Raw genomic sequence first — 24,494 nt, 5'->3', positions numbered from 1 at the left:
ACTAGGAAATTATTTTCTTTATTCAGACCAGCATGTGTGGAGTTGGAGGGATAATTCTGTAAACATGACCAAAGCCTTAGGCCAACAGTCCCAATTTTTAGGCGCTCAATATGCACACCATGAGAAGGCTTGATTTTTCACTGGGCTGGTGATCAGAGCTGGCTGAGAATCATATCCCTTTAATATCGAAGCATGTCCAAGTTTAAAAAAAATATGTGGGTAACACACAGTGCCTAATTTGAAGACCGTTTTTAATTTACAGGCATGGAAATGATCGAGTCTCTTGTACCCAGGGAGGAATGTTTTGCAAAACCAAGATAACCCTTCCCTTCAATCCTTTTGCGTGCTTGAGCGTACTCTACTGGATCCCACGTGCTCTTCCCTGTGTTCTACCAACTCAATTTTGATCTCAGCCAAAGGGATCGTAGCTCAAGATTGGGATGTTTAAAAGCGTCTCATGGGGAATGAGATTCCTGTTGCTTTGTGGGGCCACTTCCCCAAAGCCCCGGCACCAGGCTGGAGTTCCCTTTTGCTCCCCAGAGTCTGGCCAGCATGGCTCTGTCAAAGGGATTCCTCTGCAGGCCACCAGTGCTCCTATCCTATCCTCCAGAGAGAGACTCAGCTCTGCTGAGCACCCCTTCTTATATTGCCCTCCCTGGACCTCATCAGCTGCCCTAACAAGCCTGGCCCCTATTGACTGGCTCAATAAGCCCTTCTCTTATTGGCTGGAGTTCTACACAGCCTTTCTGGGGGCTCTTTTAACCCTATTTTCCTCCCTGTGTGGGGCAGCCACTCCCCCTCAATACTGAAGTACAATAATTATCTCTTATTCCAAAAGTAGAGAACTCATAGAGCAATTCACATGCCGCTATGTGACAATGGTTGGCAAATGCTTACCTTTTAATGGCATCTCTGTGTGCGTATAATGTACTATGGCAAACCACCTGTTTACCCACAGACAGGCTGTTTAAACAGCACTTTACTCAAGGGAGATACTTTCATCTTATAGACTTAGCAACTTACTTCATCACCGTCACCAGTGAATCTTGAAAGTAGGAAATAAATCCCCAATACTCTGAATATTAGAAGTGATCTGATTGAATTGTGATTGGCATATTTAGAGTGAGTGGGTGGTTAGAATTGGTCTCTTTAAGCTTCAGCTGCTTTAGCTGACTGCCTTTGAAGGGCTGCTTGAGGAAGAGAAAAGAAAGGAACTGGAAGTATTACAAAACCAGTCACTAAATTGTAGAGAGCAATTACCTTCTGAAGACTTCTGGGCATGTGCTTTCCTTTGAAGGTATCTATCTGTTAGCTCAACAAGAGAACCTATACCAGCCACTTCTTTTACTGACAGCAGCTGTTTAACAAAATTTGATTTCATTCTGTATATTTTCTTAGCCCAAAGAAAATAAGGAAGGAGTTTTGGTTAGTGGGGCATGTGAGAGAGAAATGTGACTTTCTCATCCTAGAGGTAAGAAGTGGATGATTTTGTAGTTGGCCGTTTTAGCCCAAACTCTTTCTGTTGCTTGCAGGAAAGAAAATTTCACATCAGTACAGTTACATTTTCTAGGCATATGTCAAATGGCCTTGTTTGACAGGAAATCCTCTGGATTTGAAGTTGCTTCTCTCGTTCAAGACTTGTGTTCTTTTGTTTGGTGGTCATCCTGGCCTACTTGGTTTCTTTCGTTCCCAAATGTCTCCAATACACCCTCTTAGAAAGTGTTCCTCTCATACCTTCCACTGTTTGGAATAATGTTTCTGGATTTTGGAGAATGAAGCTTATGGACTTTGTATGAGAGTTATGAATGACAGGCAGACAAATTAGCTAAATTAGAAAGAAGAGGGACCTTCTGGCTTTCTCCCTTTAATTCCCTATTTCATACTTCTGGTTCTGTGATGAAAAACTCCATTTTCAAGTCCTGCTGTGTCAGTCATTAAAGAAGCTCTGACTTCTCAAAATCTTACCCAGAATTCCTGTTTGAAACTAGCTTATGCTTGGCAAAATATTCCGTCATCACCTTTGGAATATCATCAACAGTCTTCATGTTAGAGGACCTTCTTACAGAGGTGAAGAGTTCAGACCTCCCACCGATAAGATCATGACTTCCAGATTCTTGACAAAGGTAATATCAATCGGCACAACCACATGTGGAAAAATTGCCATATTTACATGACAAACTCAAAGTCCTCTAGAAAGTACAATCATCATGTGTAGGGCAACTCATTCTGGGCGAACCATTGGTATGGATGGCTAACTGTCACTTTGATCCCCTACTCATCAAAATCAGCACGTCCCTTGACTTCTGTGGGTGCTGAATTGGCCCTAAATGTCTCCCTTTGATTCCTAAGGAAGCAAATGGGATTTTGACCTCATTTCACCATAAAAAAAATTGTAAAATAGGCCTCAGTGTTATTCTAATGTCATCCTGTCTCTTTCTCCTCCTATTTTAAACATGGTTTTAAAGAGACATTATTGCACACATGCGAGATTTCAGCCAGGCAAGCTGAAACAGAATGCTGGGAATTCCCGTTTTCTCCAGCTCTTTCTCTGTTCTAGCAACGATCCTTTCCTGCACGAGCTCAGCTCTGCTGGCCAGTGATTCAGTGAGCATGCAGGTGTTTGTAGATGTGCCCAGTGGCAGAAGATATTGAGGGAGATTTATGGCTTTGGGTGAAGCATTAGCTCTGATCGTTTTGGGAGAAGACTGCTTGACTGCTATGGATTCCTCATTGGAACCTTCTGGTAGAGCAGTTCCTAATGGTCACCAAATCTACAATATTAGAGGTGGCGATATAAGGCAAAAAAAAAAAAAAGTAAGGGGTGTAGTTTGCCATTTATGGATAGATGCTAGTCCTTGTTTACAAGATGACTACCCGTTTGCTCCTGAACATGCTTAGGAAACCTCAAAGTGCCCTCAGCTTTAGCAGGAAGGATTATTCAGATAAAAATGGATCCTGGAAATTCATTTTTTTGTGTGTTGTTCTTCATTTCTTCTTGGCTGGAAATGTGCTAAAATCTCCATGGCACTTTGACAGAAAATATCTACATACACAGACACAGCTTAGCAGTAGGGAGGAGGGATAGCGTAGTGGTTTGAGCATTGGCCTGCTAAACCCAGGGTTGTAAGTTCAGTCCTTGATGCCATGTAGGGATCTGGGGCAAATCTGTCAGGGATGGAACTAGGTTGTGACATAAGGGCAGGGGACTGAATTGGACTCAATGATCTCTCAAGGTCCCTTCTAGTTTTATGAGATAGGTATATCTCCATATACAGGTGTAGGTATATCTCCATATACAGGTGTGTATATATAGTACAGTGTCTCACAAAAATCTAAAGTAATAAAAAATGTATTTTCAACATCTCGTCTTTTGTTCTTAAGTAAATGCCTTTCTTTCAGCAATGGAAACTGCATTTTCATCCAGATCCTGTCCTCCTCCAGATCACTACTCTGGATATATTTTAATAGCAGCTTGTGTTATCGTGTGTTATTGTTCTATAATGGAGTAATTGGTTTTGGTATGAAATTAGGGCAAGAACACCACAAGACTCATCATTTACCTGTCAACATGCCGTAGATTTTTTTTTTTTAAGGACCCTTCTCTGAAAATCTGCAGTAATGCTATTGACGTCTCTCACACAACATTATTGTGACACCCAAAGTACTCAGGGCTCTAGCCTCCGAAAATTACCCATTATATGCTCTTGTCAGAGTGGATACATAAAAACCCTGTTCTTCTTTTTGCTGAGTCCATTGCTGTTGCCGCTAAAAGAGCCCATCGCGACATCCCAGCGGTGAGCAAGTTGTGCCTAAAGATGATATGGCCGCGTTAGAGGATCTTTACCTCAGACGTGCATTGGTTTGAATGCATGTGTGCAGCTATCTGTGCCTAACAGGTGGGCAATTGGTTTTTAATACAAGAGACTCCAAAGGATTTGTGGGTCTTGAGGAGACTGCCATGCAGCAGGTATAACTTGACCTAGTCTCTCAGTCTTCTGGCTGGGTTTTCCAATTTGCTCGGGACCCCCATCTGTGTGTTTCGAAAAGCATTTGATGCTGTTTGGAATTAATTCTCCATCACAGTGGGGAGAATTCATTCTGTGCTAACAGATATCAGCAGTGATAAATAATAGCTCCTAATTGCTTAATCAGAGTAAAGTTTTAGCCCATGTCATATGTGAAGGTTTCTATTTTTATTTTTCTGCATGACTAAATCCCTTATTAATACATCGAGTCAGAAGTGCTTACCTATTTTGTCCATCGGGGGCGAGGGGGAAAGGAATGTTAGTATCTTTATTATGCCTTTTTCCCTCACAAGTCTTTCTCTACTCATTACTGTGGCCTGCAGACATTTTCTTGTAGCAGCAATATCACAGTGAGCTTCTGTCAGGCCTGCACTGTCAAAGATAAATATGAATCCACCGTCCTGTGCCAGTCCCACCCTGCCAACATGATGGGTTTTTTTACTTTTTCATTTATTCCCTTATGTCTGGGGGTCTATCACTTCTAAGATCAACCCTGTCTGTTGTGGACAAAGCTAGTGATACTCTATAATTTAGGAATTCTGTACAGACTCCTCTGATCCTACATGCAGTACAGTCAACACTGGCATGCTTAGGGTGGTCCCCCTCACAAATTGCATACTCCATTGTTAGCAAATATTCTGTTTTCTTCAGTGTGGGCTGGATTTTATCTCCAGCTCCCTCCCCCTTTTTTTTCATATGAGCCCTCTATCTCTTTCTTTGCCTGTCTCAAAGTGTATATCTCCCCGTTTGTTTTCATTACACAGACATATTTCCCTTGTCAGTCTCTTTTCGGCAGCCTATGTCTGAATCTCTCTCTTTCTGTGCCGATCTGGAGAGGAAGATCGGGGGATAAATAGAGGAGATAGAATTGTAGAGTCAAATCTTCTGTATTAACCCGAGTTGCTGGGGGAATGTGCTTTTCATCCCTCCAGATATGTGTGCGCCTGAATAGCAGCGACAGTCTTAAGGTGCCAGCGTGGGGTAAGTGAGCTGCGCACAGAGAGGCGAGGCAGGGAGATGTAACCCCAGCCCAGAGGAGAGCAATGCTGTTCAGTGTGATCCCAGAGGGACATGAGCAGAACCATATAATGAACAGACCTATGGGCTACAGTAGTGAGCACAGAAGGAGCATGTGGGGGTCCTATATCCTTCTTCTAGTTATGGGGAAATATTTATCCTTCATATTCCCTGAATAGATCCTGGGGACCAAGGGATTTCTTTAGTGTATGCACAAATTTCTCCATTTAGGCTTCATGGTTCCACTGTGGAAACAATGGAGTAGGAGGTCAGGTTCCACAAGTCAACTTGCCTCTTATCCTTCACTTTATCAAGGGACTTGTTGAAGAAAAGGCTGAGCCTGGTGAGCAAGTTAGGGTTTGGGAGCAGAACACATGGGTGGTGGCAAGCCTCTAACCCGTCCCTTCTGCCAAGCCCCTCCCCCTAGAGCACAGGGAGGGAGAGCACTCAGGGGAGAAACACTCCGCCTCCAGTATGCCTACATTAGGCAATCTGGGGGCGGAGTCTGGGTGGGGCCAGGCTTGCAGTTTGAGAAGGTAATGTCGTATGCCCACCACCCCTGGGAGCACAGATCCTGAACTTCTTTATGTGTGTGAATTTTACTAGTTTACATCAGCTGACGATCTGGCCATTAAACGTTCATGCCCCATAACTTTGTGCGTAGAAACAGAGAGAAAGCAAGCGGTGTGTTTTATGTAAGATGAGCGTTCTGTTTTACCAGAATTTCTACTTTCACGCTCTGGTATCTGAGCGGCAGACAAGCCTCTTTTGCTTGGAGAGGAAACCCTGAAATGTGTGATTCTCTCTATTAGGTAATTAACTTTCAAATCAATAGAAGAGATCTGGAAACTAGCACAGGGATGGTAGAAAATGTAAAATGATTTTTACTTAACAAAGGAGTGTGAATGAATAAACGCATGACAATAGGAATTGTCAGACAAGGACATGGAAAGCATTACAGGCTGATAAAGGCAGAACAATTCATCACCACAATAGTATCTTTAATTCCAGTTAATACCATGCAGCAGTGTTTGAATTATATTTTGATTTTGCTATCAAATGTATCTTTTCACACATAAAACCAAGTCATTTTGGCTGCTTGCAAAAACAAAGCAGAGCCCTGTTGAAATGTGGTGTCATGTTTCAACAATGACAAGAAAGAGATGGCGGATCTTAATGTAGGGACATAGTGCAGTCATTCTGAACTTCTGGGACCTGAGGCCAAGCTAGGCATGTATGGTTCTTAGCCTCGTCATTAAAGCTTAGGGATATACAGGTTGGACCTCCCTGGTCTGGCTTTCCCGGGAACCGAGCAGTCCTGAGCCAGGGCGTTTGCCTTGAGCCGGGGACTCCAGCCACTGCTGGCCCACCCAGAACTCCCCAACCCCTGCGGAACTCCTGGCTGGCTCCCATTCCCAGTCTGCAGGACTCTTTGGGCCGCCAACAGCCGTGGGCCTGCCAAACCACAGCTATTGTCAGAGCAGAGAGTCTCAGATTTGGTAGGTTCCACCTGTAGTTAATTTCTTTTCCCCCATTTTTAAGTAAGGTTGAGTTCGTTAGAAGTTTATAAAGGGCCAGTAAGTTATTGATAGGTGTTTTCATATATGGCAAATCAAGTATTTTGTTGTGTCAGAGGTCAGAATGTCAAAAGATTCCTTGTAACTTATCATGGCGACTAGCACCTGTCATTAGGGTGCTTATAACCATCCCTCACATATGCTGCTCGTAGCAGTGATATGCTGATAACATACATCCATCCTTTATTACCTGTTGTAAGTCACTAGCACATGTACTCGGAGTTGCTTGAGTCATTAAGGAGGGGCTCAGGGCAGAGGGTTGGAGTGGGAGGGAGCAGGAGTAAGGGCAGAGGTTTAGGGATGTGAGGGGCTCAGAACATGGGGAGAGAGATTTGGGGGAGCAGGAGTAGGGGTTGGGGGGTGAGGAGAGTCTCAGGGCAGGGACTGGGTGCAGGAGTCAAGGTAGGGGGTTGGAAAGTGTGTAGGGTCCCGGGGAAGTGGTGTGGGGTGCAGGAAGCTGGCCAATCCCCAGGGCTGGCCAGGGCAGTGGCGCAGACCATGGTGCCCGGCCTCCAGCTCCCTGACTGAGTAAAAGGGGACCACACTGCCTAAGTGACAGCTCCCCAAAAATGGCTGGCGCAGTGGGGGCATGGTGCCCAGCTGGCAGATCACCAGGGCTGGCTACGGCAAGGAGGCCACGCTGCCCAGGGGGCCACGTTGCCTGGGTGCCGGCTCCCCGGGGCTGGCCAGGGTAAGAAGGGTCATGCTGCCTGGCCAGCAGCTCACCAGTATGGGAACCTTACCCACGTATGGTGTCAGGCATCATTCACAGCCCCAATCCCAGCTGGTCAACTCTCTTATTGGTGTGTCTGCCCATCGGTTGCCATTCTGCAGTATAACGGAGCCAGGTATCTGAGACCTCCCTTTGTGTTTTATGAGAAACAATAGTATTGCTTTAAGTTATGATTAGAAGAAGGTGCCTACCGAATTTGGTGGTCCTCGCTCTCACCGTTTAGGAGGAGTCCTTAAAGAAACAGAATCCCAGTTGGACAGACAGACACACAAACTCTCTCAAATACAGAGTAGATTTATAAGTGGAATCTTACAGTAAAGTGAGACAGTTTCTTTTCTGAATTTGACGGCATACTCTTCTTTCCCAGTTCCTGTGTGAAAGGGAACTCCTCAAGGCAGCTAGGATGGTGTACAAGGAACTCTGGGAAGGGGGGGAGGAATTGCTGTTAGCTTGGAGAACTTCAGTTTTCTTGTCTTGTCAGTTCTTGTAATAATAATGTCTGTCTTGAGCCAAAGGAAAGCTGTTCTCAGTTCTTGGGCTAGTGCAAGGAGGGAGTAATCTTAGGACTTTCCAATCTAATGAGCTTCTAGTTTCTCTTGGTGGGATTTTTGGTGGGTAGACCAGAGAGAGTAAGCTGTTGATAGATATTTCCCACAGATGTCGTTATGCATTGGAAGAGTATGCCCCGAACTCAGTGATGAAAGACATGTTGCTTTAATATTGGCCAAAGGGAAACAAGTTATATTATCCTAGAACTGTAAGGGTGGAAGGGATCACAAGAGTCATCTGGTCTAACCATCGGTCACAATACAGCATTTCTTGTGAATAAACCATCCAAGACGCGTAGTACATTTTCTTGATGGAGTTTACCAAAACAAATTACTTCCCAGGCTCTTCAATGACTCAAGCCTTTCAACATTCAGATTAAATACAAACTGTACACAATTGCATCGTCCTGATTTTTAGCCCCCCTATAATGAGCTGTGCATACCCCACAGTAGGCCAGGAGGGCTTACTGCCCTGTGGGCAGAGGAAGTCCCGCCCCCCCCCCCCCAGCTGCACTGGGCATGCTCCAAGGCTGGCGTAGTATAAAAGGGAGCAGCTCAGCTCAGTCTGGACGGTGGAGGAGGAGGACCTGCTGAAGGAGCTCCAGAGATGGATCAGCCAGAAGCCCAAACGATGGGAGCCGGAGACCCGGGAGACTGAATCAAGCCTCCAGACCCAGCAGAGCCACAGGAGGAGACTAGCACTGCAGAGCCTGTTGACACAGGACTCCATGGAGCACCCCAATGCTAGAACTGGTAGGAAGTGACCCAAGGAGGGTGCGCGAGTGGTATCTCCCACCCGACAGGGCTCAGCATGTTGCGGTGGGACTCCCCACTGAGTGAGTGACGAAGCACTCCCCCAATGACAGGGCCCTGGGTCGAGACCCGGTGTAGTAGAGTGGGTCCAGCCCCTCCTATCAGGGCTACTGTTCCTACCTCTGAGGCTCTACCCTCAGGCTGTGCTGCCCTCAACCCCATGTCTGTATTACTGACTTAGCCATTAGGTTGTGTTGCTTTTAACCGAGGCTGTGTTATAGGCTGTGGCTATTGGAGTGTGCTACCCCGGGATGGGGCAGCCTTACGATGTGACAGCCACCCACCCCCACTCCTTTATTGTGTTTCATTGAGTGGAACTTTGTATGCATCCGGAACAAGAGTAATATTCTGGAATAGAAATTGAACTGACATCACTAGATGTCTCCTTCGCCCATTTTCATCACGAGGGGCAAAGAAAGGACCACAGCTACAGGCTCATCCAGGGGCTGCCTTGCCATGTGTCATTTAGGAAACAAAAGTAGATTGGGAAACAGATTTTTGTTTACTGCCATTCATAATGAACGACAATTGAGCAGATGGGCAAGGTAACCACTTACAAGGTAAATTGCTTGAGAATTGTTTCTCTGCATCACATATTGATGGCCAGGTTCCAGCTAATTGCTGAGAGCCAACATTTGATTACCCAAAGACTGTATGTGATGAATGATAAGATCTGGGCTTTCTCTCCCTCAAAGGCGGCCTGCTACTTCAAGGTGTTCAGTACCTGTTTTAACTGCTGAGTTCCCTCAACCACCATTGATACTACTGACACTTGAGGATGCTCAAAATTAGTCCCTGAAGCTACATCTAGACTGCAGTTCTTTCCCGGGATACTGGAGGTATCCCAGAAAAGCTATGCCGCATCCAAGGATCACATCCGCTTTTCCGGGAAAAAAAAATCAGAAAAGCGGACGCGTTCTTTTGCCATCCCAGTAAACCTTATTTTACGAGGAAGAAGGGTTGTGTCAAAAGAGGAGGTTTTTCTAAAATTTGGCACCATGTAGATGCACCAAATTTCAGAAAAGCCTCTTTTGAAAGAAAAGCAGAAAAGATATGTAAATTTCAAACTGCAATTTGCGTATCTTTGTCCGACTTTTCTTTGTAGTGTAGATATGCTCCTAGTCTGCAAAGATGAATGGCAGAAGTCATAGGAAGGAAGTCTGACTTCCTTACCTAACTCAACTTGCAATTAAATCTCCCCACCCCACACATCGCCCCACCTCTCCACCCCACGGCTCAAAAAAATCCACCAAGGACACTTTCATTCTTCTCTACTTACAAATTTCTTTATTGAAATGAGAATCAAAGAATCTCCCAGAGATTCCTACAGAGAATCCTTGCAGGATTTTGATTTTACAAACTGAGAGTGCGATGAAAAGAATTGTCTGCTTTACTCCCCAAATAGCCTCAATTTCCCAGTCTGAAAAAAATAGTTCTTTGATGGATCAGAGCCATCTAAAATCTGCTCCTGTCCATCAAGACCTTTTCTGAAATTCACAGGCAGGTGATACATATACATACGGACAAAAGACTCTGCAGAAGTCTCTGCGAGAGAAGCAGCAGACTCCTTGCAGGAAAGTTCCTCTTTGGGGACCCAGGGAAAGATTTTCAAACAGCTGATATTTGGATCTAATTTTGCTCATATCCTTATGCTCCTGGAGTCCAGCGAGATCCTCTTGTGAGAAAAGGTTCCAAAATCAGATCCTCTGAGCACAAAAGTCTTCCCTGAATCATAGAATCATATCTGATCAGGTTTGGAAGAGACCGCAGAAGTTCATCTAGTCCAAAATCCTGCTCAAAGCAGGACCAATTGCACTAAATCATTCCAGCCATTTTAAATCTGGCCTTTAAAACACACAAAAGATGCAGATTCCACCACCTCCCTAGGCACCCCAATCTAGTGCTTCACCAATCTACTAGTGATTTTTTTCCCTATTATCCAAGCTAGATCTCCCACATTGTAACTTGAGACCACTGCACCTCGTTCTGTCATCTGTCACCACTGGAAATAGCCTGGCTCCATCCTCTTTGAAACCGCCCTTCAGGAAGTTGAAGGCTGCTCTCAAATTGATGCTCATTCTTTTCTTCTGCAGATTAAATAAGCCCAGTTCCCTCAACCTCTGCTCATAAATCATGTGCCCCAGCCCCCTAATCATGTTTGTTGCCCTCCGCTGGACTCTCTCCTATTTGTCCACATCCTTTCTGTAGCGGGAGGGGGGCCAACACTGAACCCAATACTCTAGAGGTGGCCTCACCAGTGCAGAATAGAGGGAAATAATCACATTCCTATATCTGCTGGCAACGCTTCTCTTAATTCACCTCAATATGCCATTAGCCTTCTTGGCAAAAAAGGCATCTTCTCGAACCATATGCAGCGTCTCATTTACTATACTCTCCAGGTCCTTTTCTAAAGAACGGCTGCTTAGCCAGTCAGTTTCCAGCCTGTAGCAGTGCACGGGACCCTTCTTTTGTCCTTGTTGAACCTGATCAGATTTCTTCTATGCCAATCCCCCAAGCTATCGAGGTCTCTCAGGACCCTATCCATACCCTCCAGTTAGCATCATTTGCAAACTCCTTGAGGGTCTAATCCAGTGTTTCTCAACCTTTGTTTAATAAAGTGGCCCTTTAAAAAAATTATAAGTATCCCCAATACCTACATTTTTCAGACACACAAAATGTTTTCTACCATTGCAACACATTTGTTTAAACAACTTAATCATAGCCGGACGGGAGAAGAACTTTTTGGGTGTAAAAAGTACAAAAATAATAAAGGGCTGTAAAACTTAAAACAAAAATTCTGTTTTCTCCAAATTTCAATTGGGTTGACGTACCTTCCAGACTTCTCTCGAGTACCCCTAAGGGTACTCGTACCACTGGTTGAGAAACACTGGTCTAATCCACCACTGAGTTCCACTTGTGTAAACAAACCCATGGTCCTGTTTGAGCTGCAGGAGGATAACTGAGGACAAAATTTGGACTCATTCTTGTTCATATTGGAAGTGGATCAGGATTATTACAAACAGCAAAACAGACAAGTCACTTTTTTTTATGCCCAGTGTGTTTGATATCTGACCTTCAAAAGGACTTGTAATAATTTAATTCAAAGATACGCTGTGTACATATTCAGCTCCTCATTTTGCTTGTCTAAAGGAGAGAAGAGAAAACAATGGAGCAGACACTTTGAGCTCCCAATGAGAGAAGAGAAAGCTGGCAGCCTTCCTCCTGCTATCCTGTTAAATATATCTCTATTTAAATGCAAATTATCATCTGACACTGCCAAACAAAGTCATGTAATAGGAAGCAGACAGGCTAGTTCGAGCTCTTTGCGAAGATGCTGAATCATGTTTATTTCCAGGATGGAAGGAGCTGGGTGAGTGAATGTTTGGTTCCATACCAAAGACCACGTGGTTGCCAAGGAATATGAGATGCAGGGACTTTTATTCATATGTGGCGCTTTCAATGATCCCAGCATGCACAGAAGTGTAGGAGGGCTCTTTGGCTGGGTCACCTGTCATGAAGCTACTGTTCTCTCATCACAGACGTTACTATGGCAATGGAAAATCCAGTGGGTACAGTACTTATTGACTGGGAATAGAAGCTGGACAGGAGGGGAGAAATGAGATCTCCTTCTGCTTCTGGGATATACAATTAACAAGAAATCTTCTGGGTATTCTAAGAGTCTAATAGATCTAGCCACAAGACTTCCATTAGCTTTCTAGAATCACAGAAACATAGGGTTGGAAGAGACCTCAAGAGTCCAATCCCCTGCCCAAAGCAGGACCAACCCCAATTCAATCATCCTAGCCAGGGCTTTGTCAAGCCGGGACTTAAAAACCTCTAGGGATGGAGATTCCACCATCTCCCTAGGGAACCCATTCCAGTGCTTCCCCACCCTCCTAGTGAAATAGTTTTTCCTAATATCCAACCTAGACCTCCCCCACTTGAACTTAAGGCCATTCTCCCTAGTAATCTTCTGCAAACTCAGTGTGACATTAGATACAACCTTGAGCATCAACGGCACTGCTGTCGGAGTAACTCTGGGAGGTTCAGAGATGCACCTGTGGTTTGGCTTTCCTTATTGGCTTCCCCCTCATTCCTGTACCAGCAGCAAATTGCAACACTGCCTGCATTGGCTCAGTGGCATTGGCTCACAAGTGTGGCTGCTGTATGGGGAGTGTCCTGTTCTTTGGGAGTGGGAATAATCAGGTTGACAATACCTGCTTTGTTTTATATATATATATATGGATCCACTAACCTAAGGTCATACTTCTTACTCAGTGGGATGGAGCTATGCACAATGGAGTCCTGACGGAGACTCTCTTCTGCTCAAAGTTTTCCACATTTGCTATTAGCCTCGCCCTCTTTCCTAGCTTCCAGTGTTATAAATCAATTTAGATTTATTAGCTTTCTGCACAGGACTCTAGTAGCCTCTTAATAATAATTATCGTTATTACTGATTAAAGTTGCATTATTCATGCCAGATGGAGTTCCCGTCCTGTCAGCCAAAATGAGTTTGCACTAGGTAGTTATAATGTGTTTGTGATCTAAATAAACAGATGGCTGGAACTGACAGGAAATTATATGCTGATGATGTCAGCAACAGCGCTTCCCAGGCATAATTGCTTTAAATGAACTTCAGTACAGGAAAGCCCTCTTACTTTCAACAAGGTAGTTGGCACACTCGGTGTAACGACTGTATGATATAACCAGTCATGCCATCAACAACCTATGCATGTCAGAGTGATAAAAGTTTGTTTCAAAACCATAACCTTTATGACATTCTGACTTCCCTGAATAAAACAACATATCTTCCCCCAAGCAGTTAATATATTTGAGGGGGGAGGGAGTATTACACTGTTAGCCAAGTAAAGAACGCTTTTTTCTTTTGGAGCCAGACTTTCAAGGTCCAGAGTTTGAGGGGTAGCCGAGTCAGTCTGTAACTGGAAAAGCTTAAAAAACAACAGATACACTTGCAGCACCTTAGAGACTAACAAAACATGTAGAGGGTATCACGAGCTTTCATGGGCACTGCTCACTTCTTCAGATGAATAAAATTATTAAACATCCAGTTTTTAAATAAATAGAGATGTTGAGGGGAGAAGGAAAAAGAAGGAAAAAAGGAAAAACAGGGGAAGAAATAGTCCAGTTAGTGTCCATTCTACATGAAGCTGATAGATAAGGTACTCATTGTTCTTAAGCAACCATTGTTGTTTTTTTTAATGTCATGAGGATGTGGAATGTAGAGGGCCATTCAGTCAATGTCTTTATTCATACCTTTGTGATAGGAAGCAAACTTGTAAGTGAAGTTGGTGGAGTTGGCTTGTGGAATTGGCCTGAAACAATATGGTGACTTTGAGACCCATTAATTTGTTCCACGGGCAAGTTAAAATGTTCTTTCTCCTAGAGAAAGAATTAATGGACACAAATCTGATATCCAAAAAGGCAACACACAGAAATTTGTTGGGGAACATTTTAACTTTAACTCCATTCTTCTAAAGAAGTGGGTTGTGCCCATGAAAGCTCATGAGACCATCTACATGTTTTGTTATTCTCTAAGGTACTACTAGACTATCTGTTGTTTTTTAAGGTCCAAAGTGTTAGCACAGAAATGTGACCACACTGGATCTGTTAACATTCCATAGTTTGTGTATACAGAAGATGATGCTATTAACACATTTTTTGAGCCTCCCATTTTAATTTAATGGGATTCTGGATCAAGTTCTACATGGAAGTGAACTCAATAGCTTTTCCGAGTACTATTTTATGAATAAGAGATTCCTAAAAAATTAGGATAGATTGCTGTCAAGGAAAAACCTGACCTGTGTAGCTGACAAAATACCCATATCTTTTAATAGTGCTTTGTTCATATCTTGATTATTTTCCTTTTCTCCCCAGAAGTCTGTTTGTTTGCTCCTTTGTATTGACTTTTGTTTTCTCTCATGGAGTTCAGATGTTTTGTGTGCTATTTCTAGCAGAAACATGCATCAGTAAAAAGAAGCTAAGTGGTCTCATTAGGACAGCCAACATAGCCCATTATGTTAACTGCTCAGGATAGTTAACAGTGACAACGTATTTAGATGTTCCCAGTCTGGTTTTCTCCTCTGTATTTCGGCATCTGTTCTCAAGACCCATACATTCAATGAGGGAGTAGGGTTAGTTTATTAAGCACCAATTTAATGTGCCTCAGAATCATACATGTTTGGCTCACGGGGCCACCTACTAAACTCAGCTGTTTTGCCAACATTTCAACACTGGTAAGACATAGAAATCCTCATATCTCAGCACTAGTGCTTCTCTTGAGGGATCATGGGGGCCCCAAGGTAGAAAAGAACCTTGAGTTTCTAACTGCACTCTCTTTGCTTTGACTCTGCAGGTGGACGATGCCACAAGTCCTGCAGAGGCCGATGTTGGGGACCTACAGAAAACCACTGCCAGAGCTGTAAGTATGTGAGGACAGGCAAAGGAAGAGTGGCAAGAATTGTAAAGTCTCAGAGAATAGCTGTGAAAGTCTGTATTTGCAAAACCGATGAGGAGTCCAGTGGCACCTTAAAGACTAAGGCAATGTCTACGCTGCATCACTATTTTGGGATACTGGAGTATCCAGAAATAGATATCCCATGTCTTAATAGCAAGCCCATTATTTGATGCTCACTATTCCAATGTCCCTGTAAACCTAACTCGACAAGGAGTAAGGGACATTTCAGAATAGTGCATTATTTAGAAATAAGATCAAAATAAGATACGCAAGTTGTGTAGCTCAAATTGTGTATCATATTTCGAGCTGCGGTGCAGTGTAAACTCACCCAAACAGATTTATTTGGGCATAAGCTTCAGTGGGTGGGTTTTACCCATTTATGGCCAAATAAATCCATTGGTTTTTATGGTGCCACAGAACTCATCCTTGTTTTTGAAGAACTGTAAAGGGATTCTATGGTTTCTACCTCATTTACACCAAGAACTCAATATGGGTCACCTCCACCCCACTCAGTTATCCTCATTAGCACCGGCACTACAATTGACAGGTACCTTTTTCCCTCCTCTCTTCCCCTTCTTTTTCTGTTATAAATTCTGGGTTCCCATTTTTTTTTCACTCCAGCTCATCTGAAGAAGTGGGTTTTGCCAACGAAAGCTCATAATCTAGATACATTTTTGTTAGTCTCTAAGCTGCCACAAGACTACTCATTCTTACGTTACAGACTAACACAGCTACCCCCTCTGAGACTTTTAAAAATAGTTTTCACTTTTTTGCTTGTAGAAAAGCTTCTTTTGTGCTTTTGCATCTAGCAATTCTTGGATTTTTTTTTCTGTGCTTCTAATGAAGCTTAGGGCAATGCACTACTACCCTTCTGCATTTGTGTCCCAACATGGGGCGTTGCTTGGGGGAGCGGTAGCTGTTTCTTCAAAACACATTGGAGCAAACACAGTAACAAAAATGTAAAACTATGGACGTGATCCTGAAATCCTTAATGAGGGCCCTATCCTGCAGAAAGCTGAATAGCTTCTAAAATCCTGTGAATGTCAATAGGAGCTGGAGGTTACTTGTCCCCTTGCAGGATTATGCTCTTGATAGAGACCTCAGGATATAGTCTGTTTTATGTAGGTCCTACTTAGATTACTAGAAATTGTTTGTTGGGGTCACTCTTCCTAGGAAGCCAACTTACATTCTACAAGTGAGTCTGTCTTTTGTGGTTCTGTTTGTGCTCTGGGTTCAAAGGCAATAGATATGAGCAAAGCACTTGCAAAAATAACCTGCCAACACACACAAGCCCATTCTACCTGATTCTGTCATTAGGGCTACATTTAGACTGCAAGCCTCTTTCAAAAGAGGCTTTTTCAAAAGATACTTTCGAAAAAGCCTCTTTCGAAAAAGAGCATCTAGACTACAACCAGTACGTTCGAAAAAGCAAGCCAGGCGGTCTGGATGCTCTCTTTCAAAAAAGCACAGGTTGCATTACATAGTGCCTTTTTTTGAAAGAGCACTTCCAAAAAAAGGCGTTTTTCCTCATAAAACAAGGTTTTCCACGGTCGAAAAAATTGCCCTGTTCTTTCAATTTACTTTCAAAAGAACGTGGCTGCAGTTTAGACGCAGGGGAAGGTTTTTTTTTCTGAAAAAACCCTATAGTCTAGACACACCCCAAGGGTCTAATAAGTATTCCCCTGTGTTTAACTGCATTCAATAGAAATATCACCACTGCTTGCACACATTGGGGACTACCTCCAAGAAATTAGAAAATGGAGATTGTTTTACAGGAAAATTGTAAAAGAAAAAAACAAAACCACTCTCCCAGTATTATTCTAAGATTATCTACAATAAAGAAAAGTGTCCAAATGACTATACTGTAAATTCTTCACTCCACAATAAAGCAGCAAGATTTGATGTCACTCGGAAACATCTGGATCCAGATATTTATGGGACACAGCTTGACTAACCATTGTAATTCTGCTGACTTCAGGTTCCTTGAGTTTTTTCTTCTCTCTGGGTATGTCTACACTGGAAGCTTGTTTTGGAAAAAAGCTATTCTGGAAGATATCTTCTGGAATAGCTTATTTCCAAAATAGAGCATCCACAACTACAGGGAACACTCAAAATTAGTCTGGGGCAGGCTTCCCTAATGTGGATGCACTATCTTGATTGAGAGCCCCAGGAGGAATAACTTAGAATGGCCCAAAGGAGGAGCTATTTCGACATAGCAGCAGTGGAGCATCCACACACACTCTCTTCCAAAAGAGCGTTTTCAGAAGAGGCCTCCATTATTTCGATTTTCTTTCGAAATAACACTGTTGCTGTGTGGATGCTAGTATTGTTTTTCCAGAAAAACAGCCATTATTCCAGAATAACGGTAGAGTGGAGACACACCCTCTGTATCAACAACACTGAGAGAAACCATATTGACTGCCATCAGTTATAGGGATACGCTTCTCACAAGGTATGCATAGTAGGTATGCGGGTGCTGTGGGACCGGGTGGGTGGTAGCACAGGAGTTGCACGGCGGACAGCTGCAGCAGGTCCAGCTGTGGAGAAGAAGAGGGAGAACCGATCAGTGTTAGCAATTCACACACAAGTCCATACAACAAGGGATGGGAATGTTGTTACTGGTAGGCCACGTCTGGCCTTGCCAGCCACCTCGGCTGCACGGGGACCCATTGTGGCTAGGACAATGTCCACCTCCACCCCCTAGATCCTCTCGCCCTCCACTGTGGCTGTCCAGGCCAGATCAGTGTGCAGGCACAGTAGGACAGGGGCCTGCTACACCTTGGGTCTCCCATGCCCTCCCCCCCCACATACCCATCACCTGCCCGCCTGCTTGTACATGCACAGAGAGATGCAAGCTGTCCAGGAGGGAGGACCAAGATGTGAACACTGCTCTGCATCCTCTCTGCTCCCACCTCCCCTGTTCTGTGTCTGTGACCCTGCCTGCACTCACCTGATGTTCCTTCTCCAGCGTCAGACGGTGCCTGCGAGGCTTCCTCTGTCTCTGGGACAGGCTGCAGAGTCAGGGTCAGGGTGTCCTCCGTCTGCTCCTCTGCTGCCTCCTCCTCCTCCTCCTCGACATCTTCCCTGGGGACCTCCTGCCGGCTATGCTGCACCGGTGTGTGCAAGCCTGTCTGCACGAGCACCGGTGCAGACATTGTTCCTGGCCTCCCAGGATGCGGTCCAGTTCCTCATAATAGGTGCAGTGCACTGGGGCTGCACCTGAAGCCGAGCTCTGCTCTCGGGCCTTCATGTACCCCTGGCAAAGTTCTTTTACTTTTGCCCGGACTTGTTGTAGTGTCCTGGGATGGTGCCCTTTATCGGCCAGCCCCTGAGCCATGCGGCAATAGATGTTTGTGTTCCTGCGCCGGGTGTGCACGGCCTGGACTGCTTCCTCCTCCCCCCACAGTTCTAACAGTGTCAGGACCTCTGTCCCTGACCAAGCTGGGGCTCTCTTTTTCTCACCTGAGAGAACTTGGGCTGGCTCCCTCAAAGCTCCTTGTGGGCCTCGTGGCGCTGGAGCTGCACACATGACCACATGCAGGTTACGCTGGGAGAGCTCTGGGCTGACAGGATCTCTCTGTGGCCAGCTTCCTGTCACAATGCCTGCCAGGGATGTCTGTGCCTTTAAAACATGGCTACAGACAGGACCAAGAAGAGGTTTTTCCTAAAGAAGGACTCTCCAGCAGGGGGCTTCCCTGGAGGTCTCCTTCTGTCGACAAAAGAAACCCCTGCGTCCAGACTGCCCTTTTTGTCGACAGAACTCTGTCGACAAAGACGTTATGCCTCGTAAAATGAGGTTTACCAGCGTCGACAAAACTGCTGAGTTCTGTCGACATTATGTCGACAGAACTCAGCGGTAGTGTAGACGCAGGTATAGTTTTGTCGACAAAAGTGGACTTTTGTTGACATAACTCTGTAGTCTAGACGTACCCTTAGTCTGAGGCAGGTTCCGTTAATATGGACATGCTACCTTGACTTAGAGCCCTGGGAAGCACTGGAGAGTCATTCATTTGAATTACTCTGGGGAGTAGTTATTTCAAAATAGAGGCACTGGAGCGTCCACACTACCGCTATTTCTAAATAACTGTTTTGAAATAAGCATTATTCCCTGAGGAAAGCAGGAGTACAGATTCCGAAATAACCAGTACTTTATTTCAAAATAACAGCGTGTGGACGCTCTGCTTATTAATTTTACCTTAGAAATGTTATTTCGAAATAAAACCCCAGTGTGAACCAGGACCAAGGAGCCTCCTTTCTTTATCCTACATAGGATTGTTTGGCTGTGAAATGTACGAATGCCTTTATAGCTCGGATAAAAATTCAGATTTTTGAAGGATTTATCCATTGAACGTTTGGTTGTTCACCCATCGCTAACCCCAGAACAAATGACTGCAATTTCCTTGCAGTCCAACCTTGGGTCCTGACCCTTGCAAGCAAATGTTCCAATTCCGTGAGGTCCTATTCATTTCAGGGAGGACTTAGTGTGGCTGCAGAAGTTTGTGCTGGAGGAAGTGGGCCCTAGAACTTAACTAGTAGTAGAGCTGCTTTCAGATAAGTATATTCATTTATTAGATTAATGTAGCAATGCCAGGGAGAAGAAAACTTATCTGTAATTTTGCTTTGAAGTTGAAAGTTTAGCAGAGCTATACAGTAGGTTTACTATTTGGAGAGACAACCATCTCTCTCTCTTTACAAGGACAAACGTATCTGAACACTAGGGACAGGCCAAGGCATAGAAGTGGCTACCAAAATAACAAACTAGTAAAAGGGGATACTTATCTAGGCTCCAAAAAGATCTAATTTGAAATAGCAACTGCATGCCCTTTTATCTGTAAGCACAATATCAGAGTAGCTCTCTGCAGTGTTTGATTATCAGGGACTGGAGTTATTTTATCTTTCGTACTTCTCTCTCCCCGTGACCTTATGTGATCACTGGTAAGTACTTGTTTTCAAAGGAAAATGTTGTTACACATTAAGTTGGCGGTGAAGACGTTTTAGAATCCTTGCATGCATTTTGCATTAATGTGGGCATTTATTGCTTGGTTTTTGTTTAATCATCAAAATATGCAAGTATGAACCCAAATCAAAAACCAGAATCAAACCAACGCCATGCTATGGTTCCTTTGATCTCACCTTAAAAAAAGTACTTGAATTTTCAGTCTGATAGATGTTATTTTTGGATACAATTCGTGCCATTTTGTGTGTCACATATTTTATATACCTTGAGCTAGTATATTTGAGAATACGTATCTTTTACATGTATGCAGGAAAACACTTCAGAAAGCATAACATTTTCAAATCTAAATATGTTGTTCCTGAAAACAAATCTCAAGGATGACATGTCTCCATATTAATAATTTCATTTTTTATTGACTTGCTAAAGCAAAAACTCTAATGAGCCCCCCTCTTAATGTAAGATTTAGATAATTTTCTAAGGAAAGGGATAAAACCAAAGAATCTTAATCCTCATCTTTCATTTCAAATGACACCAGTGGGGGAAAAAAAGCAACAGGATAGTTTTGTACTTGAATGAATATCATCCACCTACTCTATTTTTTGTCTTACTTTCCAGCTGTTTATCTATCTTTATCCTTAGGTTTCTGGTTCACCACCTGTATCTCTATTAATGTAGTATGTACAATTACAAGTTTAAGAGCACAATAAATAACAAGTTATAGATGAACTGTTTTCATTAATAGTTAAAGAAGGAATAATTTCCAGATGCTGTGTTATGCAATTAATTCATTTTTTTATTTGTGGAAATATTAGTAAATATTAGCAACAAACATTTTCAGAAGTTGCTAGAGATTTTGGGTGTCTCAATTTCAGGCGAGCCAATTTAGCATGGTGGGTCTGATTTTCAATAAGCACGAAGGCTCCTCCCCCAAATTAAAAACACCCCTTTCTAGTTAGACAGGCCAAAATCTGGGCATTCAAAAATCACTACTTATGTCTGAAAGCCTTCCCTTCTTGGTGGCTGTATCATTTCTTACCACAGAAAAGGAAATTGGAACTGCTATAAATGTGATGCATTATTTTACAGGACTGTGAGCGTTAGCATGGCACTGTCTCTTTAAGAGGGAGCAGACTCAATGCACCTGTGACCAGTCAGCTGACCCCACCTGAGCCTTAAAAGAAGGCATCTGGGGTTAGATAGAGACACATTGAGGATCTGAGAGCAACTCGCAAGCATGTGCATGGGTCTCTTGTTGTAAATGAAGCACGGGAAATTCAAATCCGTGCTTCATTTCCAATTCCGCTCGCCTGCATTTACATTCCTCTCTCGAAAGAGGAATGCAGTGTAGACATACCCTCAGAGAGAGATCACTGAAAGAAAGCAGAACAAACTTAATTTCAGTGGAGTTTGAACCTATGAAGTGAAAAAAAGGCAAATAGGCATCAAATCAGCACCCCCTCTCCCCCCATGTAAAGCACAAGAAAAGGGGAGGAAGGTGAAAGAGTGTACAAAAAATTGTCCCAGGTGCAATTGCATTTGCAATTCTTTGTGCAACAAATATTGTTTGGAAAGAGAAGATGCTGATGCAGTAAATATCCTTATGGTGCAATGGAAACCAAGCAGGAGCTGGTGGGGGCAAGGGAAGGCGCTGAACCAGCAGTCTAGATCAATTAGGGTAACCTAGTGCTTTTGCTAGGAGCCAGCATCTTTAATTAAAATCCGTGTATTTCACTAATAACTTTGCATGTTCCAAAGGCTTTCTTATTGATTTTGGTTACTTCCCATTCTCTTTCCTTCACAGGTTTTCAGTTCTCTGGCATAATGTAAAATTAAAGGAAGCATTAAGAGAAACTGATTAACCCCGCACATTTGTGAAAGAAAGCAACATCCTTTTCTCTCTCTTAATATGAGCCTCAATCAGGGTTGTGGTCACTTGTTCATTATTTGTGTTACAGTAGTGCCCAAGAATTCCAGTCCCAGAAGGGGACCCTGTTGTAGTAAGCATTGTACCAACAGAACATAGGGTGCATCTTCACTGCAACACTATTTCAAAATAACTAGCGCTATTCTGAAAGAACATAATTTGGGACTACACAGCAGGAAGTTATTTTGAAATAGTGTCAAATTACTGTCAAGCTGGAGGGCTTCTTACTCTGACTCCTGTAACCCTCATGGTACGAGGAGTAAGCGAAGTCGGAGGAAGAGGGCTCTATTTAGAAATAAGTGCTGTATTGATGCTCCCTATTTCAAAATAAGCCACACAATTGACGTAGCTCAATTTGTGTAGCTTATTTCGAGTGAAGCCCTGCAGTGTAGACACACACAAAGAGAGTCAAAGGGCTTCCAGTCTAAGGGACAACTGGTGGTTATGTACAGAGAAGGTACTAGAAGACAACAGAGAGACAATATTGCTCAGGATAGTTAGGTTTTGGTCTAAAAGCAGCTGTCAAGTAGCCTCCTCCCCCCAGTCTTTCACCCATTTTCATGTTTGGGCACAAAACTGGTGTTCTCTCCATTGCTTTGCAAACAGGGCCTCAATCTTTCAGTTCGTTCTCTACACGTGGAGTCTTTGCTCCGCATGGAGGAGTCTGCTGTAGAGGGCCTGACTACAGGATTGTAGCTGGGATGTTTATTAGCAAGACTCTCCTCTCGGTTTCACCAGTGCAGCTTGCAGTATTTGGGCCCACTCTTGGCAGAATGGCCCAGTGTCTGGCACCTCACGTGATTGTGATGATTCCGGACATACCTTGGGCTTTGTGCGGCGCTATAGTGGAAGGACACTTAATCTGAGCTTTGTGGTCGGGCTATTCCTCAGCCCCTCTGCACAGCTTAATGACAGACACGTTCCCGCCCCTGAAACAACTGAGCCTGCCTCTGGAATGCCCGGCCCCGATCCATTCGATAGCCACAGTTCCCACTTTCTTTGCTCCCGAAGGAACAAGGCTCTGCAGCTTACCAGTCTCCCACTAGAGCAGGAGTCCGCTTACCACACAGCACTTAGATAGCTTTATGGTTAAAAACAAGGCACGATGGCCCTCTGCTCTGCTGAGCGGCTCCTTATCAACCGGGCTGCCTCAGCTAGCTCCCCTCTGACTGGCTCCCTACAAGCCTCTCCCTGACTGGAAGGGGTTCTGCATCGGCTCCCTCTAGCCTGCTTTAACCACTTCCCTCCCAAACGACACAAGCCTTAGAAGTCTGGCGTCATGCTCCTTTGACCTGTTGGGAAGATTTTGATTGTTATACAGTATTCCCAAAATTACTTACACTGTAGGACTGGGAACAGCTGAGCAGGTGTCACTGCTCTTCTCATCTTTCATGCTGCTTGACTCTTTCTGTGGGGGCCTGCCTTTTCTCAGCACTTTTCAAATTATGCTCCCCATGGAAGCCCTTGCAGCCATCGGCGGGAGGCAGGAGCAGTGCATAGCCCTTCGGGGGTGTCTGCTCTGGAGTTGTGGCATCATGGTCTGCTCAAAGAGGCAGCCTCGCACTAGGTCTCGTTGAGTAGAATGATAAACATCGCGTGTAGCTGTGGCAGGGTGAAAGAGGGGAGGGTCTTGCCACCTGGGTTATGGGCCTACCCTCTCTGAGGGGAATCACACTCCAGCCCCAAATGTAGGGACTGTGGATAGGTCTTGGCTGGCTAAAATTAGCTGTCCAGGGGTTGAGAAATGAGGAAGTGTCCTTTTCCTCACCTCCCCTCAGTCCCAAGGAAAATGATGGGTGGTGGTGGTGAACATCTCTCTCAGCAGTCCCAGGTTCAAATCTGCCCAGTGATGATTACACAAAGTCATAACGGAGACAGTTTTGGTTCCTTTTGGGCCTGTTTACAAAGAAGGAAGCTCTGAATTTTCATTCACAGAATTGCCTACCAACAACTGTTGATTTGAGCGGAGTTTGCAAATGTGCGATGAAAGGCAAGAGCAAAAGTAAAACAAAAGTTGATCTAAAGCCCATCAAAATATCCCCTCTACTCAGGAGATGGTATTCAGATTGTGGAGAGGTAACCTGAGTTAGTGCTGACTGACTCACCATTAACTCGCTTAGGAATTGTACTTAGATTGAGTTGTGTTGTGGGGCTTTTTTTACTGACATTTCCTGTGCAGTGGTGTCCACATGCAGTGGTGTCCATGCAGTGGTATAAGCTAAGGGTAGGTGGGGGATAATATAGCTCAGGTAACATATCTTCTGCTTTACTCTCTACCACACCTAGATCAGCCAATTTATCAAAGTAGCCCATAGGTCAGTACTTGTTGAGAGAGGAAGAGAAAGTCAACTATCATAATGTTCATAGAATCATAGAGCTGAAAGAGATCTCAGGAGGTCATCAAGTCCAGCCCCCTGCCCAAGGC

At 44.1% G+C, this 24,494-nt stretch overlaps 1 protein-coding gene across 10 annotated transcripts in view; it reads left to right on the top strand.

Moving 5' to 3' along the window:
- ERBB4 (erb-b2 receptor tyrosine kinase 4) overlaps positions 1–24,494 on the top strand; it is a 935,749-nt gene that overhangs the window by 639,706 nt on the left and 271,549 nt on the right. For all 10 annotated transcript variants that reach the window (XM_075933940.1, XM_075933937.1, XM_075933934.1 and 7 more), the window contains exon 5: positions 15,087–15,152. In XM_075933940.1, coding sequence (XP_075790055.1) covers positions 15,087–15,152 — 66 coding nt within the window. The remainder of the gene's footprint in view (positions 1–15,086; positions 15,153–24,494) is intronic.

The sequence above is a fragment of the Pelodiscus sinensis genome, chromosome 7 (assembly GCF_049634645.1).
Source record: "Pelodiscus sinensis isolate JC-2024 chromosome 7, ASM4963464v1, whole genome shotgun sequence".
NCBI classification, from domain to species: domain Eukaryota; kingdom Metazoa; phylum Chordata; order Testudines; family Trionychidae; genus Pelodiscus; species Pelodiscus sinensis.
Note: the sequence above shows the minus strand (reverse complement) of the source record. Positions and strands in the feature narration are given on the sequence as shown.